This window comes from Corythoichthys intestinalis, chromosome 14 (genome assembly GCF_030265065.1).
Source record: "Corythoichthys intestinalis isolate RoL2023-P3 chromosome 14, ASM3026506v1, whole genome shotgun sequence".
Classification (NCBI taxonomy): domain Eukaryota; kingdom Metazoa; phylum Chordata; class Actinopteri; order Syngnathiformes; family Syngnathidae; genus Corythoichthys; species Corythoichthys intestinalis.
The window spans coordinates 16654965-16674505 of NC_080408.1; the positions used below are offsets into that span (position 1 = coordinate 16654965).

Here is a 19541-nt window from a genome sequence, read left to right on the forward strand (position 1 = left end):
GTAGGGTGGAAGTCAAACAAACCCTCCCCCCCAAAAAGCTCTATTTTCTCAAGTTAATAGTTATTTTCCCCCAAGTTATAGTTGTACACAAAAATTTAAAATACTGTTCAAGATAATAATTTCACCAATACTGAAATTTTTTACAAAAATAAGCCATCCTTTATTATCCTTTGAAATACATTTTCAAGAGAAATAAAGTTGTAAAATCGTTTGCTTGAAAATATTTTTTCAAAATAGAAATGTTCCTTTATTTGTGGGCACAATAGTAGCATATTTTCAAGATATATATACTGTATCAAGGGCGTAGGTTTGGTCTCAATATTGGTAGGGACGAGAACCCTAACAAAAAATTGGAGCCTTCCTTCAAGTAAAACACTACTGCTTTTGTCCACAAGCATAGCCAAACTATACCAAAAAATGAAAGCTCCTTTGGGCTCCTTAAAATCCACATAAATAAAATAAAAACTGGGGGAAGGGGTTCACTACATTTCTTACAGTTTAATGAACATTAACAGTAGAAAACATACAGGAAAGCAGCTTCCTCCTAGAGTTCGAGAAATTCATATAGATTAGTGTTATGGTAACTCTGACTTTCAGTAGCAAAATTAGTGGTGTGTTCCCCACCTCCACAACATTGACGTCTTTTTACATTACTTATAGTAGCTGCTGCTTGCGGAAAAAGTCATCGGCCAATGAAACGTGTTTGAGGGGAAAAAAATGGACTGGCACATTCAGCAAGTGAAAAGGGATCAATTTAAGTCTGTCAGTCTAATTTACCTATATGACTGAAGTCATTAAGGTTGCTTAAAAGTTGGTGGGAGCAATTTGACCACCCTGAAAAGTTGGTCGTGTTATGTCCCCACTGTCCCTATGGAAACCTAGGCTCTTGATAATAGCGTCAGTATCAAAAAATGTAGTATTTTTCGGACTATAAGTCGCTCCCGAGTATTAAGTCACACCAGCCCAAAAATGTGCAATGAGGAGGACGAAAAAAAAAAAAAAACCACAAGTCGCACAGGAGTATAAGTCGCATTTTTAGGGGAAATTTACTTGAAAGAATCCAACACATAGAACAGATATCTCATCTTGAAAGGCAATTTAAAATAAAAATACAATAGAGAACAACATGCTGAATAAGTGTACAGTATGATAATGTTACATAATGCATGAACAACGAAATGCGAACGTGGCCGGTATGTTAACGTAACATAGCTATTAAGAGTTTTTTCAAATAACTATAGCACAAAGAACATGCAAACCAAGTTTACCAAACCATCAGTGTCACTCCAAAACACCAAAATAACATGTGAAATGATATCATAATGTGTTAATAATTTCACACATAAGTCGCACCCCCAGCCAAACTATGAAAAAAACGGCGACTTATAGTCCGAATAATACGGTACTTTTATTCATTTTTTTCCTAAACTGTGAACAAAAAAATTGAGTTGCCAGATTTGGTCAAAAATCAACTGACTTCATGGTATGGCCGAAAAAAATCTGAATTTACAAAGCACTCCATCAGTACGCTCCAACATTATCCAGTACACTTTTGCCATCCCCTCGGGAAATTGAATATATTACTAGGGCTGTCAAACGATTAAAATTTTTAATTGAGTTAATTACAGCTTTAAAATTAATTAATCGTAATTCATCGCAATTAATCGCAATTCAAACCATCTATAAAATATGCCATATTTTTCTGTAAATTATATATATATTCTGTAAAATAAATTGTTGGAATGGAAAGATCAGACACAAAATGGATATATACATTCAACATACGGTACATAAGGACTGTAGTGGGCATTTCACTCTACTGTCATTTAAATCTGTCTATGCTGTCCTCACTCCGAAGCATCTACTTTTTCCAAAGCTAGACAGCTAGTGAATGACGCCTTAATAATCAGACTTCTTCCTTTTTCATATGATTTATTAATAAAATAGCCTCAAACCACTGTCCTCTTTAGACCGTCGTAAAACTACAAAAAAAAGTACACAAGCATTGCATTAGCACGATATACAGGTTCACTAAACACAAACAAAAAGCGTCTCATACAAAAATTATAACATTTCGCTTACTAACATAATATATGTACATTCTTTACAACAACCATACTTACGGACAAATCTTGTCCAAGGATCATATAAGCACAACATTATAACGTAGGCGTCAGCCCGAGACGTCGTGCAGCCATATTGAACTGGCAAGAAAACAATAAACCATGTCGCAAAGCGACCACAAGAGTTCGCTGTTAGACAGCACAAAAAGCCTTGCTGTAAAACTTACCAAAAGGCAGAATACTGTCTGAGCGGGACATGTGCGTTAATTGCGTCAAATATTTTAACGTTATTAATTAAAAAATTTAATTACCGCGCGTTAACGCGATAATTTTGACAGCTTTAAAAAAAAAAATTTTTTTTTCTCCATTGAACAGGATTGTAAAAATATTTTTCAGAACATAGTTGCAATTTGGAACATGAATATATTGTTACAATAAATTATCAATTAAAAAAAAAACAAAATGTTTTAAATAAAATTAAAATAAATATAACTTGTTGACTACAACCACAGCCACAGCTCAAGTTGCTCAAGATTAGAGCAGGAACAAAATAATTTCTATAAAAAAGTAAAAACACTTCTGAATAAAAACTTTTAAAAATTCTAGTGCATGCTTTTTTTTTGAGGGTGGAAAAGCTCAAGTGAAGTTCCGCCATTTTCGGCCACTGTGTAAGCTCTAGTCTACATGATGTCATGCCTATGTGTTAGAAAACAAAGAATTCATAAGGTAGTTAAAAATGTATAAGTTAGTTTTAAGTGTAAATATTGTTGTGGAAAGGATTCATCTAACAAACAAACAAACAAAAAAATCATTGGGAGTGAGACCTCTCCTTTATCCAGCGAACGTGGATTTGTGCTTAGGGCAAGAGCATCTTTCGCAATTAGCTATCTTTGATGCTATCCCCTTTTCCTCTTCATTCAAGCGAATCAAGCTTGCTTTCTCACTCTGCGGCTGTAACACTCGACGAAGTTGCTCTCCAAGCTAAGCCTAGGCTAACATTCGTCTTTGTAAGCTTTTAGTTAGTTTGTATATTGAATTTTAAAGGAAAATGTGTGTTTTGTTTTTGGCGAACTTTTTCAATTCAATTCAATTCAATTTTATTTGTATAGCCCTCAATCACAACAGAAATCTCAAAGGGCTTTGAGACTTTGAAAATTGAATTGTTCATGTTGCTAATCTGTGTAAGCTACTCACACATGGAAAAATAAAATTGTACAACATTTTAAAAGTTTTCATTTTGTATATTCCACTTACCACGATTTGAGAGCTCAATAAATTGAAGAAAAGTATGGCTTATGTTTGGAGTAATTGTTTTTGGGTTCACTGACTGTCTAGCCGATAACGTCACTTTCACACACAGCAACAAATGGGAGGGGTGAGTGCTGCCGCGCCAAGCCACTTCTGGCAGCATTTTTGACACATGAAAAATAGCGAATACCGTACTACGGTCTGACAGAAAATTTTAGTGGTTTTGAAACCGCAACGTTTTCACACCACCGTAAACCGTGAAACCGGTAACCGGCACATGCCTAGTGGCCGGTATGTTAACGTAACATAGCTATTAAGAGTTTTTTCAAATAACTATAGCATAAAGAACATGCAAACAAACAAATTGTGGTGCCAGATTTGGTCAAAAATCAATTGACTTCGTGGTATTGCCGAAAAAAATCTGAATTTACAAAGCACTCCATCAGTACGCTCCAACGTTATCCAGTACACTTTTGCCATCCCCTCGGGAAATTGAATACATTACATTTGTGAAAATGTGTGTTGATGCTGCCCCACCTGTCTCAGGTAGAGCTTGAGCACATTGCTGATATCGTGTGGCGAAAGCTCCGACAGCTCCACCAGGTCTTTGCCATTCTCGAAGGCCTGGCACAGCTTCTCCACGCGTGACTTGGCACCATTCACCCGGTAAATGCCCTACCAAAAACAAAAAAGTTAAATGCATGATTTTGAAATGACAATGACATCCTCTTACAAGTGCCAGAAAAAAATCACACCCAAAATAGATTGGACATCGTTCATCAATGGCAGCAATAACATGCCATAAACAAAGGTATTTATATTTATCCTATGGAAAATTACGATGATCACTGAAGTGCAATTAGTCTAGCTGCGCATAACATTCTTATTCATCAGATTGAGTTACGAGCATGAGAACGGAAAAACTTACACTCATAAGTCAAGCAAACAGATTCCCAACTAACCTTAATATTGAGGGCGCGGCTTTCAATCTCGGAAGTGCATTTTTTAATGATGAAGGGGATGCCGTCAGCGCTGTTTTTGGATGCCTGCATGAAGTTGATGCCAAAGAGTTGAAGCCTGCCCTGAAGCTTCTTGTGGCCGCACTGGATGGCCAGCGTCTCCAGACACTTCTTGTGGCAGGCCAGAGAGCACTGGAGTAAAGGGGGAGGAAGGTTTAGACAAGACGAGATCATGATATAAATACCACGAGGTCATACATTACCTCCTCACACTCAGCCCCATGGAAGACAACCAGACTGTCGCATTCGCGGCATTTGGACGGCGCTCGAAGCTTTCTCAACTTGTGCGTCTGCGCCGCTTTGGACATCTGAGTGTTCCGGAAGGGCCCGGGAGAGCTAGCTGTTTCAGTCACCATCTCAGCCAGACCTAAAAAGAAGGCAAAGGAACATTTCTGTTGACAGTGTTATGTGATAGCAGATAGAGGAAGTTAGTTCAGGCCAAATATAACACGACTCTTAAAAAGGAAAAAAACAGGCAGAAAGGCTAGGTATATTAATGGATAGCTTGTGCTAATGCTTTCTGTCTTTTCTAGACATTTAAAAAAAATATATATTCTTGATTAGTGCTGCAACAATTAATCGATTAACCCTTAAAGACCTGCTACATGAAGCAATTATCAGAATATCCCAAAATTTGAAAAATAAGGTCCTAATGAAACCTTTTTTTCATATTTGTAAAAAGAAATGTCAAAATGAATATGTGTAATAAGCGCTCAAACATCTATAACCCTAGCTAAATCCTTTTTTTTTCTCATGGAACCTTCGGATGCATGTGTTGACTTGCATCCATCATTTTTTTTTTCAAAAAGAAATGTCAAAATTCTGAATTACTCTCAAAATAATGAAATTTTAGGTGTAACAAATGTGATACATTTGGCAATAAAGGGTTAAGTCCAGTAATTTGACTAGAAAACTCGAATCAACTTTTGCTGCTTCGAGTATTCGTTTGAGTGGCATTGTAATGGCTAGTTTTGAAAGTGTTTGCATTTAGTTTTATTGAGTCCGGTATATAAACTGCCTTCTAGTGGAAACTGGATATGACATAACTCATTTAACATGGCTGAATCCAGCTGCTCCCTGTTAAGACCAACATACGGTAAGTTTTTGTTTAAGCTAATGTTTTTTTTAATGCATTGGTAATTTAGTTTATAGATACATTTAGCCGTTTTTTGGGGGAATATGCGTTTGAATGATTTGCTGAGAGCATTGTTAAAAAAAAAAAATGTTAGCATTTCATTGCATTCAAGCTAGCAGACTTTTGCTATGTAAGTTAGTCAATTGTTCTTTAGTTATACGTATATCCTCATGAATTAATTTTTTAAAAATACAATTTGAAGCTAAACTCAGGTATTCTTTATTTATTTTTTAATTAAAGTGCAATTCTGCATAGTTTGAAGAAACACTTGGGAATTTTACTTTGAAAGTGCAATCTTAGTAAGCCTTTGATTTACATCTCAAAAATTTATTCTGCAACGCATTACATGTTCCTAATCCGATTACTCGAACTAACTAGTTGATAGATTAATCGACTACTAAAATGATCGATAGCTGCAGCCCTCTTGATACAGATGTGTATTATTTTTTTAGATTAAGCTTTGAAACATCCCAAGAGAAGTATGACTTTTCAACATACTAGTACATTTGGTGTATTTTTCTCAATAAAGCATTGATTGTATCCTTTCAAGATGAAGAAAAGCCATCATTATGTAAAATACAAGAATATAACTGTAGTTCCAATTGTAAAACACAATTCCTCTAGGTACCAAGCAATAATGGCACAGTCTTTGACAAATTTAATTCATTGGCTGTCATTGACGACCATAGACGTCCAATCCATTTGAACAGGGATGGTTGGCAGCTGATGAATTCGTTCTAAGTTCACAGCAGGAGAGCAGAGAAAAAAAAGGAACCACACAATTGGACGTTTGCCATCCTCAGGCACTGAAAGAGTCAAAGTTCCAACTGAAATGGATCTCTATGGATAGATTTTCCTTAAAAAAAAACAAAAAACAAAAAAAAAACAATGTTTATTCAAGGTTTAAATGGCTCTACGGAATTTAGGAAGACCATCAGGGGAAGTAGACAGAACTTGACTCAGTGCGAGACAAAGAATACCAAGAATTTCATATGAGCGAAGACTGAGTCATTTGTCAAGGTTCCTGAGAAGGGAAGCGCCTTCCCACTCTGCAACTAGAATCTGTTAGACATTCAATCTGCATTTGCAACAACTATCTAAATTTAGTCTTTCGATCATTTGACAGCGGCCCCAAAAAAATCAAAGTAAGAAAAGGTGATAATACTACTAAAAACTCGGACTAGAAAGGGTATGCAGCAATCAGTTTATTTCTGTGTACATAGTGTCCCACCATAGGAACTTATACAATGAACAAGAAACTTTCGAAAGAATTCTAGCGCATACAGCTTTCAACCTTTTAAGTTCTGACTGCTACAACAAGTACAAAGGACTAAAAGTTCAATTAACTACAACAACATTCCTAGTACTGAAACATCCCATGATAGAGCTTTTGTCAGACAACAGCGCTCTACTGGCAAGTCATTATCCCAAAGTTCTAAGGTAATATGGTAATATGCTAATATGGTACTCATCAGGTGTCTTCAGCACTGCTGATATTCCCATAGGTTCCCAGACCTCCCAAGAATGGTCTATTTTATTACTGCACAAATTACCTCAGAATTTAAGACAACAACTCAATACAACAACAACAACAAAAAAACTTGCAAATTTAGGTGGAAATGTTAAGGGGAGCAAACTTCATTATTTTAAAGTGTAGCACATGTGTGCCTTAACTAAGAAATTATAAATGCTTAAGTTACCCCGCCCCAACCTTTATTAACCATTAATGAATGCTTTTTGGACCCTTATTGTAAAGTGTAGCGCATGTCTCCCTTAACTAAGAAATTATAAATGGTAAGTTAACAAACCCTAACCTAGCCATATATAGTCCCATTTTTTTTTTAATTTTACCAAACCATTAGATACTGTCTGGTTATGCATTAACTAATGCATTAGCTAATGCTTGATCTCATGTTAATTAATATATTAATAAATGTTAGATAAGCAATTATATTAACTATTGTAATGTTACTTAAACATGATTTATTGTCTAAAAATGCATTAACTAATGTTGATTAAGGGACCCTTCTTGTAAAAGTGTAACCAATTTAATACCTTCCAAAATGTTTCATTCAAGACAATTCAAGACCTTGTTTATCCGGAGTTCAAATTTAAGATATTTTAAGACTTTTTAAGGACCCACGGGATCTAATGCGCCTTCAAATCTGTAAAACGGATCTCCAAACCGGTCCTCAAGAGCCGCTGTGGGTCCTGGTTTTTGTTCCAACCGTTCGCGTACCGACAGTTTAACGAATGAAGTTTCTGCTAAAACAAGCAGCACCTGACTGTAATCAACTGATTACACTTGTAAGACACCAGATTGGTGCATAGGTGGTCTTGTTTTGTTGGAATGAAACCCTGCACCCACTGCGGCCCTATCTGGAATAGTTTGGAGACCACTGCTGTAGAATATGGCACTATATGAGTCATACCATTATCCAAAGGTGATGGAGGTTCTCTCTCATCCAAGTCATCAGCAGAGGACATGGTGCCCGTGGAGGGAGTTCTGGGAAGGCGTCGCTTGAAGTCGCCTGCGTTGACACATTTAAATTCTGAACTATACCTCACTTTATGATGCTAGCATACTGTCGCTACATGAAAATACAAATTAATTGTGTTAATATTATTTTTGTGAGTGAAATGTGCTTTTGTGTCGGAAATCAGTTCTGCTCGCTTTTTATACCTGGACTGGCAGAAGGGGAGTCCATGGACCTGGATTCACTGCTGCCTCCCGCACTCTCCGAGTCACTGCACATCCCACCCTGACTCAACGGACTTCCAGAGGTCCAAGCTCGGAGAGGTGGGGCCTGACCCCTCGACCCATCTGAAAGAGAACTATCATTAGTGTCACGTCGCCAAGTTACCGACGTCGTTTCGCCATAATTTTGTGGATGAGCACCTGGGATGTCGGTGCTGCTGTTGGAACGACGTGTTGCAATTCCAGGCCGGCGGTGTAACGGGCTGTCGACCTCGTCACCGCTGAGGACGTCACAGGAGGTGAGGGAGGCCTGTGACAGGTTACCGTGGGAAGAGTGGGAACTGCCCACTGATCGCTTGGCGAACACAAACCTGCCGGAAATAGGAAATATGACACTGTCCATTCTCTTGACTTAATACAAAACTGGACTACCAAGAGAAGTACGGAGACTCGAACTCCAAGCCTCAGCATGCTAATCAGTTGGCCACAATGTGGCTCGCAAAAACAAGACAGTTTGAGGCTAATACTGTACGTTAGAAGTCATTCTTTTGTATGTGTATGTGTGTGTGTGTGTATGAACATCAGAAGAAACTTTCATGGTAACGCTCCCTTTGATGGGGTTTTGTCACACACATATAATATGTAAAAGAGGAGCAGAAATGACATAACGACACGGAAGGTTTGCTCTTGCTTTCATCTACTGGGTTTTACGACCAAAATCAAAGCTAGATTATGTTGGAACATGGGCACATAACATATATAAATTATTTATAGACATCATAAACCCCCATCCTTAAATGTAAACACTTTTTAAAAGCCCTTAGAGATGGAGATTGCATGATTTTTCCAAGCATGTGCTATTAAAATAAGCCGGCTCTAAATGTTCAGAAATACAATTTTAGAATAAATATCATTTTTAAACATAAGTTATTTTTGAAAGAAAAACCTCACAAATTGTGGTGAAGTGCTCAACAACCTAAAGTTGTAGTCTTTCTGGAAGTCGTTTAGCACTAAAAGTTAATTGTTTTACTTTTTGAGGATTAAAAAAAAATAAAAAACTGATGACAGGATAATACATTAAATAAATGTGTGACTTTTTCCTAAACTAAAAATAAAGTAAAATGTATTACTATTAATTTTACTATGATTATTATTGTTATTACATTTATTATTATTAGAGCTGAACGACTCAATTTTAAAAATTGATCCGAGGAATTTTCTCCGCCTCAAGGAATCATTTAATTTTGCCAACTCTAAGCATGACATTTTACCCGGACTACTTTTAATGTGGCACAACGCGCTGACGTCACGTGCATAAAGGAAAAAGAGAGAGGCGGCGGATACGTTTGATTTCAACCACGCATGAATGTAGAGTTAACGAGGAAGAAGCCGTCGAAAGCGAAGCGAAAGGCACCAAGAAAAAGCAGAAAATGTCAAAAGTGTGGGAGCTTTTCAAGCTGGAAACCAAGACGAACACGGTTTCATGTTTCATACTCAGGACAAGGTAAAATTAAGTTAACGAAGCTCTAATAAATTAACGTAACGTTAAAAAAACTCTGCTGTTCGACTCTTAACTAGAACCCGCAGGCGTGAACATATCAATGAACCAATTACCACTTACTATTAGACAGGCCCTTTCACTTACGGATTTTAAATCACGCCTTTAAATATTTTATTTTTCTTCATCTTTCAATGTGCAATGACTGTTTATGACCTCGTCTTTTATTTATTTTATTTTTATGTGTTTGTTTTATCTGTGAAAGTTAACTTATTTAGCTGTTTTATGGTATGTAAAGCACTTTGGACTCCTTGGTGGATCTTTTAAATGTGCTATACAAATAAAGTTGATTAATTGAACATTACTATACCATGCTAAAGTAACATTAGCCCTGCGGAGGGCTAGGTTTCTATTAATTACAACCTGTCGATGCTTGGCTAACGTGTCTTTAATACAGGCTTTAATCTGTAAAAACACCACTGTAGAGTGATGAGGGTGTAAAAAAAAAAACATAATAAAGCTAACTGTCAATTTTAGCGTGGGAGTAATTGATATATAAAACACCAAGTAGCACTGGTTCCTATGTGCTCCAATACAGCAGGTATCACACATTTATTTTGAACACTGCAAAAACTCAAAATCCAATCAAGACTTAAAATTTAGACTTAACCTTAAAACTTAACTCGAACTTAAAAGTAGCTTGACAAAAATGGAAACTCAATTGAAACACGTGAGAAAAACACCAAACTTTTAAGCGATGTGTGTAATCAAGTTTAATGACATTTTTAGGTAAAGCATAAGATTTTTTTTTTTTTTTTACGTGAAAGCAGTGAATTTTTTTTTTCTAGTCACATCTGGGATGCAATTGTTGGCCGTTTTTTAACAATGTACATCTAAGATAAAGACATTGATTGTTTAAAAATGGTTCAATATGAGGTGAAATGTCTTGTTTTCTCATGTATATTTATAATTCCTCTTTACCTATAAAAAATGTTTTATCCTATTACTCGATTAACCGATGGAATTTTCAGTAGAATGCTCAATTACTAAAATATTCGATAGCTGCGGCCTTAATTATTATTATTTATTACATTAAACCCTTTAAAATACACTAATATCTTCACATTCTCAGGCACCTGTGAGTGAACCCTGACGTGTTTTTAATACTTCCCAAGGGATACTGTGTATGGGAATCGGCATTAGTTTAGCAAAATCTGCCCTCCCGCCTGCATTCAAAAATGCGCCACATTTTTCCTGGAAGGAAGGCCAACACATTCACATTCTCCCTCTCTTCCTCCCACAATGATTCATTGCTAGAAACTCTGAAAGAACAATCGTACTACATGTAAAACAAACACACCTAAAGTTGCTTGTATATGCATTTGGCAATAGTGTCATACATCTTGCTGAAAAAAAAAGCTTAATAGAACTTGAAATTTTTTCAGTTTCTCCACTAGAGTATAGTGCTGAAACGATTACGCAATCGATTAACTCGAGTAATTCGATTTGAAAAAAAGCTTCGAATGAAATTTTTCTGCTTTGAGTATTCGTTTAATTAGAGTGGCGTTGTAAAGGTTTGTTCAGAAAGTCTTAGCATTTAGTTTTTTTGATTTGGGTGGATACACTGCCCTCTAGCGGCAACAGTGAATATGAAATAACTCATTTGACATGGCTGAATCCAGCTGCTCTCTGTTAAGACCAACATACGGTAAGTTTTTGGTTGTGCTAATATGTTTTTTAATGCATTCGTAATTTAGTTTATAGGTATATTCTGTCGTTTTTTTTTTTTGTGTGGGAATATGTGTGATTTGTTAAGAGCATTGTAGAACAAAGTTAGCGTTTATAGCATTTAAGCTAGCCAATTGCTTCTTTTGTTGTACTAAGATCCTCATTTATTTATCTATTTTTTTAAACCGTTTGAGGCTAAACTCAGGTGTTTTGATTTATTTTTAAATGAAATTGCAATTCTGCATAGTTTGAAGAAAAACTTGGGGAATTTTTTATTTTGTTAATGCTTTTTTAAAAGTACTATCTTAGCAAGCCTTTGTTTTACATCTCCTAAAATGTATTCTGCAACATATTAAATGTTCCTAATTCGATTACCATATTTTTCGGACTATAAGTCGCAGTTTTTTTCATAGTTTAGCTGGGGGTGCGACTTATACTCTGGAGCGACTTATGTGTGAAATTACTAACAAATTATTATATCATTTCACATGTTATCTACTAACACATTTTTATATCATTTCACATGTTATCTTTGTGTTTTGGAGTGACACTGATGGTTTGTTAAACTTGTTAGCATGTTCTTTATGCTATAGTTATCTGACTAACTCTTAATAGCTATGTTACATTAACATACCAGCCACATTCGCATTTCGTCGTTCATGCATCATGTAACAGTGTCATACTGTACACTTAGCATGTTGTTCTCTATTGTTTTTTTTGTTTTTTTTAAATTGCCTTTCAAATTGACATATCTGTTCTATGTGTTGGATTTTATCAAGTAAATTTCCCCCAAAAATGCGACTTATACTCCAGTGCGACTTATATATGTTTTTTTCCTCTTCGTTGGGCATTTTATGGCTGGTGCCACTTATGGCACCATATAATTATACTTAGGTGTTACTTATAGTCCGAAAAATACGGTACTCGATATTACGAAGTAACTAGAAGATAGATTAATCGACTACTAAAATAATCGATAGCTGCAGCCCTACTAGAGTGCATAGTCACATTAATATTGTAGGGATTATACAATTAGCATTTGGGTTTCATACCTTGTGCCGTCAGAGGATATTGAGTCGGAGTGCACGCGCTCCCTGGGCAAATTTCGGGGCAAACGGCGCACAAACTCAGAGTAGCACTCCCCGGGTTCATATAGCTTTACGCTGTCACTCATCGCCTGGTGATGGGCGGGAAGTAAAGCCATCTGCGTGTGCTGCATCTGGAACCAGTTGACGGTCACCTAAAGACAGAAAGATGCAGGTTGATTAAATACAATTCAAATATAAAAATAAAAAAATATACAGTCCCTGACAAAAGTCTTGTCGCTTATCCATTTTGTAGAAACAATTGCTAATAACCTGACTTTTAATTATTCAACTGGTTTCAGAAATGGCTCATGTGAAAGCTAAGACCCTCCCAAATGATGTTAAATGTAGAAACATATATTTTTTTGACTGAAAAAAGATTTATCATTTAATGAAGACATAAAGGTCAAATTTTGGCAAGACAAAAGTTTTGTCGCCTACAGAAAGTAGTGTGAAAATTGAACAAAAAATGTACTTCAAATGCAAACAGCGAAATAAGTAGGGGTGCAGTGAGATCCAAATGTAATATTTTGTATGACTTCCATGGGCTTTGGCAAGGATTCATACTATTTATTGATGAACTCATCAGGAACATCAAAGAAAGCAGTCTTGCATGCCTCCCAGAGTTCATCAACATTCTTGGGTTTCGTCTTCCATGCTTCCTCTTTCATCCTACCCCAGACATGCTCAGTGATATTTATGTCTGGTGACTGGGCTGGCCAGTCCTGGAGGATCTTGAGCTTCTCAACTGAGCCGGACCATGCATGCGGTATATAAATAATACAGTGCCTAAATCTATGTATGTGTAGTTGCTCTGGTTTAGTACAATACTTTTGTCACACAACCAGTTCCTGTGTTTGTCACTTTTTTTCCCTCACAATCTCCAAACCGTGCCGCCGTTCACTGTCTCGCCAAACAAGTACCAAGAGACAAGTTGGTGTGCTTTTTAATTCTTTTTTATACCTGCTTAGACACGGAGCATAGGAATATGAGTGTCCTAATGATCTGAACAGTTTTCACGAATCATATGAGAGCTTGATATACACTTTGCTGGTCTTGGTTGTCGACAAAAAGCCGGCCTCCTCGCCTGGTTCTAAATCAACTTTTGTTCTTGTTTTTCTATTTCCAGTGTGTCACTTCAGTGCCCTGAACGATATTGGAAAAAACTATCATTGTGATTTTTGGGAGGTTTGCAATATATTGCGATATTAAAAATAGAAGAATTTCACCAGATCACTTGAATTGCTGTTTTTGGGATAGGCCTAAATGAATTTGGAAAAACTTAACATTGCAATATACTGTATATTGCCAAGGCTCCACATGTACTTTTTGCATCGGTTGCACTGGTATGCTAAACTTCTTTTTAAAGGTGCAGTACAAAATGTAGGCGCACACTCGGGCTGAATGATATTTGATAAAAATCTTACATTGTCTATTAAACATGATATAATTTGCTATATTAAAACTGCAAGAATTCTCTGTTTGAGAAGACTTTGTTTGACTCACTCATGTTTTTGTATTAGTGTATTGCATTCAGTATTTTATTAGATTGTTTTTCCTGAGTTTCGCCCCCTTGTTTTTCTCAACAATTTATTATATTCTTCATTATAAAAATGTTCTTAGTTTCTGTATTTTTTAGTTGTTGCATTATTAAGGTGCTTCAATGTACTTTAATTGTATTTATTTATTTATTATTCATTTATTTAAGAACTGAAAGTGCAAAAAAATTGCAAAACCACAATATACGATTGTATTCATTTAATACCGTTTAATCCAGGCTAAGGGGGTTTATGAGTGAAATGATGAAGATTGCTGTATATAAAAGGGATACAGGAAGCCATGTCTTGACACATTTGCTATTTGTATGAAGCAAACCAAAAGTTTACGTGATCAAAAAAAAAAATAATAATAATAATCGCACATCCTGCGATAGGACTCCTGCGCATGCGCACATCGCGATTGCGATATTCAAACGGATGCAGGATTTACCTGTGTCATGCCATCCATTCAGACATGGGGAGATGTCCCAGGAATTACCCAGGTTGGACACTTTCACACTTGTTGGCGACTCGATGCTCTCCTTGTGGGATTTTATAACCCGGACAAGTCATTTTTGCTCGACATCGGCAACGAAATAAACCACACATTTCCAAAGATGGATGATGGACTGTCTCTTCCTCGGCTCGAAGTTCCAGTCGCAAATTAATTTCGTTATGTTTCCAATTTTGCTATTTTCAGTTTGCCATGTTGATAATTTCGATGTTTGTTTATTGCTGCTCGTCTTCGAAGAAAGAGGAAATGACAGTCAGCCCAGCCCACCGTAATATTTACGTCATCATCCTTCGCGCTGCTCATCCCATGCATTGCCAATGGCCATTAGCTTCCCTATGACACACCCACCCCACTGACATCAAATCAGAGCATGGAGTTGAAATTTTAAATACTGAATATTCAAATTTGATTCTCTCAGCTGCATATTAATAAGAATTGGGATGTTGCAGAAAGGCAAAAATACTGTATTTTTCGGACTATAAGTCGCAGTTTTTTTCATAGTTTGGCAGAGGGTACTTATGTGTGATTATTTACGGTCGGGTCGGGCCGACTTCTTTCTCGCTAACTTTTTTAAAAATAAATATATATTCATATATTTATACTAAAACGATGTATTGATGTTATATAAAATAAATAATTTGGATAAAACAGCTGTGCGCACGTGAATGCAGTGGCCCCGCTCTCTTTTCAATCTTCCCCTCGCGAGCATCCTGGTATTTCCTTTTCGATATGGAGCAGCTATAGGAGTGAAAAACAAACTAAAGACATGGGAATTGAAAAGCAAACAACTGCGGTAGGAGTGGGATATGGAAAGGATTCAAATTGATTGTTGAAGAGACATATACCTGTGTCGGCTTCGCTGAATGTAAACTAATGTGGCGCTTTGGTCTCATGCGAGAAATATATTTAACAAACTTTTCCAGCGTTATTTAGTTGTGTAAATGCAATTATAATGATCATAAAAATATGTAGACTATTTAAACATTGAGAAATGTTTTTTCCTCTGCCAACACGAGTAGATTAAAATAAATGTAAAATCCACTATTCGCCTGTTAGAACAGACACGCAAATATAAAAGATATAAATGTTTATTGAATATCCATCTTATAGTCTTGTTTAACTGGGAGAATTCATTACAAAAGACTGGCTTTAATTTGTTATCATGATGCATATACCATATTTTTCTGACTATAAGTCGCAGTTTTTTTTCATAGTTTGGCTGGGGGTGCGACTTATACTCAGGAGCGACTTATGTGTGAAATTATTAACACATTATGATATCATTTCACATGTTGTTTTGGTGGTTTGGAGTGACACTGATTGTTTGGTAAACTTGTTAGCATGTTGTTTATGCTACAGTTATCTGAATAACTCTCAATAGCTATGACCACATTCGCGTTCTGCCTTTGGCAATGTGTGTATTATTGACTTTTTTATATTGAAATGCATGCTTTTCGTTTGTGGCGCTTTCACGCCTACGTGGGGGTACACTCGCACTTGTGTACGAGAAGAAGAGCGCTCACACGCCAGAAGAAGACTGACAGCTACGTAGCTCTGAATGAGTGGGCGAGTTAGTGAGAGAGAAACACGGCTGCGAACCTACGTTCATTGTTTATGCTTCTACAGAGGCAACACCTGTGTGAATTATCTTTTCTGTTGTTTTTGTGTGTTTTCTACCCGCGATCGGACACTTAGAGCCAGTTGTGTGGTTGTTTGAACGATGTGCTAATGCTAGCGAACGCATGCTAACCGTTTTTGTCATTGCTGTAAAAGCACTTAATTATTATTTATTTCCTTTGATGTGAACCTGTTTGGTATCGAGGATGAAATTGATTCAGGAAATTATACGGACGTCCAGCATCGTCATTTGGGAGTTTGCCCGCTGAATAGCCAGGACTGAGCCTTAGCGTCCTGGTGAGGACAGCATATTCGCATTTCGTTGTTCATGCACTGCACACTGTACACTTATTCAGCATGTTGTTCTCTATCGTATTTTTATATTAAATTGCCTTTGAAGATGACATGTCTGTTCTATGTGGTGGATTTTCCCAAGTAAATTTCTCCCAAAAATGCGACTTATACTCCGGTGCGACTTACATATGTTTTTTTTCTCTTCGTTGGGCATTTTATGGGTAGTGCGACTTATATTCAGGTGCGACTTGTAGTCCGAAAAATACGGTATGCACCAGCATCATCACAAACGTAATTGCAAAAAACGCAACCACGCATCGCATCCCCGCATTTCCTCCTCCTCCTGAGTCCTCGGGCTCGTGCCTACAAATAAAACATAAAATTTCGGGTTTTTTCGGGCTCGGGCAAGCAAATCAAGTTGACTGATTGGGCTCGGACCGCATCGGGCTTTAATACCCGCGGGCCGGTCGGGTCGGGCTGGATTTTTTAGGCCCGATCTAACTTGTAGCGTCATGTAATGTTAGCATACTGTACACCTGTTCTCTGTTGCATAAATTGTTAAAATTGCCTTTCAAGATGACATGTCTGTACTTGGTGCTGGATTCTATCAAATAAATTTTCCCCAAAAAAATGCGACTTATACTCCACTGTGACATATATGTTTTTTCCTTTTCATTGCGCATTTTTTGGCTGGTGCGAATTATACTCAGGTGCGATGTATAGTTTGAAAAATACGGTAGAAACAAACTAAAATGGCTTCCAAAATGACATGCTGGGCACTTTCATTGCAAATCGTCACCTGGTAAAATTGTATCCATGCAAATTAAAAAAAAAAAAAAAAAAAAAACAAGAAAAATACAATTCAAATAAAATTATATAAATATATGAAATCCAATAAAGCACTAACATTAAAAAAACTGAAAATAAAATCACTGAAAACTGAGCATAATTTGTTTTCTTAAAGGTTTGTATTTCCAGTTCTTGTATTTAAATTCACTGTGCAGATGTATGTATGAAAGGTGTCTACAGTATAGTATTTATACTATTCACAGTCTGACGTTTTGAATTTCGATATGAAATATAGTGTTGCTGATACCTCAATAATAATACTTTAAAAAAATGTGGCCTACCGCCTTGAGGGTGAGGTCGCACTGGAAGATGGTCTCTCTGATCTGAGTGAGGATTGTGCGTTTTACGTTGGCCAGGTCCATACTTCTGACGCCCGCGTCAGCCATGCTGCTCTGGTATTGTTCTGCGGCCTCCTCGGCCTAACGCCGAACACAATGACAAGATTAGGAGTGATGAACACAGCCAGAGCGGTAGCATTTAGTCAACCTTCTGCAGGGCCTCCTCTTCAAGCCTTCTCTTCTTCTCCACCTGCTTGTTGCCAGGGTTGGGCTGTTCCTCCAGGGAACGACTAGTGGACAAGCGGGCCTTCTGATACTCCTCTCGTCTCTGAGCCTTTAGTGCCTTAGCCTTTCGCAAGCTCGTGTCTGCCTCATGCTGGAATTAGCAAACACGCAATGTGAAACTATTCCTTTCTGTATTTTGCTTTGACTTTTAAAATATACAGTGGGGCAAAAAAGTATTTAGTCAACCAGTAATTGTGCAAGTTCTACCACTTGAAAATATTAGAGAGGCCTGTAACTGTCAACATGGGTAAACCTCTACCATGAGAGACAGAATGTGGGAAAAAAAACAGAAAATCACATTGTTTGATTTTTAAAGAATTTATTTGCAAATCATAGTGGAAAATAAGTATTTGGTCAATACCAAAAGTTCATCTCAATACTTTGTTATGTTCCCTTTATTGGCAATAATGGAGGGCCAAACGTTTTTGGTAACTCTTCACAAGCTTTTCACACACTGTTGCTGGTATTTTGGCCCATTCCTCCATGCGGATCTCCTCTAGAGGAGTGATGTTTTGGGGCTGTCGTTGGCCAACACGGACTTTCAACTCCTTCCACAGATTTTCTATGGGGTTGAGATCTTGAGACTGGCTTGGCCACTCCAGGACCTTGAAATGCTTCTTACGAAGTCACTCCTTTGTTGCCCTGGCTGTGTGTTTTGGATCATTGTCATGCTAAAAGACCCAGCCAGGTCTCATTTTCAATGCCCTTGCTGATGGAGGGAGATTTTCACTCAAAATCTCTCGATACATGGCCCCATTAATTCTTTCCCTTAAACAGATCAGTCGTTCTGGTCCGTTTTCAGAAAAACAGCCCCAAAGCATGATGTTTCCACACCCATGCTTCACAGTGGGTATGGTGTTCTTCGGATGGAATTCAGTATTCTTTCTCCTCCAAACACGAGAACCTGTGTTTCTACCAAAAAGTTCTATTTTGGTTTCATCTGACCATAACACATTCTCCCAGTCCTCTTCTGGATCATCCAAATGCTCTCTAGCGAACCGCAGACGGGCCTGGACGTGTACTGGCTTCAGCAGGGGGACACGTCTGGCAGTGCAGGATTTGAGTCCCTGGCGGCACATTGTGTTACTGATAGTAGCCTTTGTTACTGTGGTCCCAGCTCTCTGGAGGTCATTCACAAAGTCCCCCCGAGTGGTTCTGGGATTTTTGCTCACCGTTCTTCTTATCATTTTGACGCCACGGGATGAGATCTTGCATGGAGCCCCAGTCGAGGGAGATTATCAGTGATCTGGTATGTTTTCCATTTTCTAATAATTGCTCCCACAGTTGATTTCTTTACACCAAGCGTTTTACCTATTGCAGATTCAGTCTTCCCAGCCTGGTGCAGGTCTACAATTTTGTCTCTGGTGTCCTTCGACAGCTCTTTGGTCTTGGCCATAGTGGAGTTTGGAGTGTGACTGACTGAGCTTGTGGACAGGTGTCTTTTATACCGATAATGAGATAAAACAGGTGCCATTAATACAGGTAACGAGTGTAGCCTCGTTAGACCTTGTTAGAAGTTAGAACTCTTTGACAGCCAGAAATCTTGCTTGTTTGTAGGTGACCAAATACTTATTTTTCACTCTAATTTGGAAATAAATTCTTTAAAAATCAAACACTGTGATTTTCTGCTGTTTTTTTCCCCACATTCTGTCTCTCACGGTTGAGGTTTACCCATGTTGACAATTACAGGCC

The 19541-nt window shown here is 37.4% G+C and overlaps 1 protein-coding gene across 2 annotated transcripts in view; it reads right to left on the bottom strand.

Moving 5' to 3' along the window:
* Nucleotides 1–19541, bottom strand: part of LOC130929725 (rho GTPase-activating protein 29-like) — a 100446-nt gene that overhangs the window by 7682 nt on the left and 73223 nt on the right. For both annotated transcript variants that reach the window (XM_057857146.1, XM_057857147.1), the window contains 9 exons: nucleotides 17773–17940; nucleotides 17568–17705; nucleotides 12442–12629; nucleotides 8365–8534; nucleotides 8149–8289; nucleotides 7898–7996; nucleotides 4534–4697; nucleotides 4274–4462; nucleotides 3849–3986 (listed from right to left, as the gene is read on the bottom strand). In XM_057857146.1, the coding sequence (XP_057713129.1) occupies nucleotides 3849–3986; nucleotides 4274–4462; nucleotides 4534–4697; nucleotides 7898–7996; nucleotides 8149–8289; nucleotides 8365–8534; nucleotides 12442–12629; nucleotides 17568–17705; nucleotides 17773–17940 (1395 nt within the window). The remainder of the gene's footprint in view (nucleotides 1–3848; nucleotides 3987–4273; nucleotides 4463–4533; nucleotides 4698–7897; nucleotides 7997–8148; nucleotides 8290–8364; nucleotides 8535–12441; nucleotides 12630–17567; nucleotides 17706–17772; nucleotides 17941–19541) is intronic.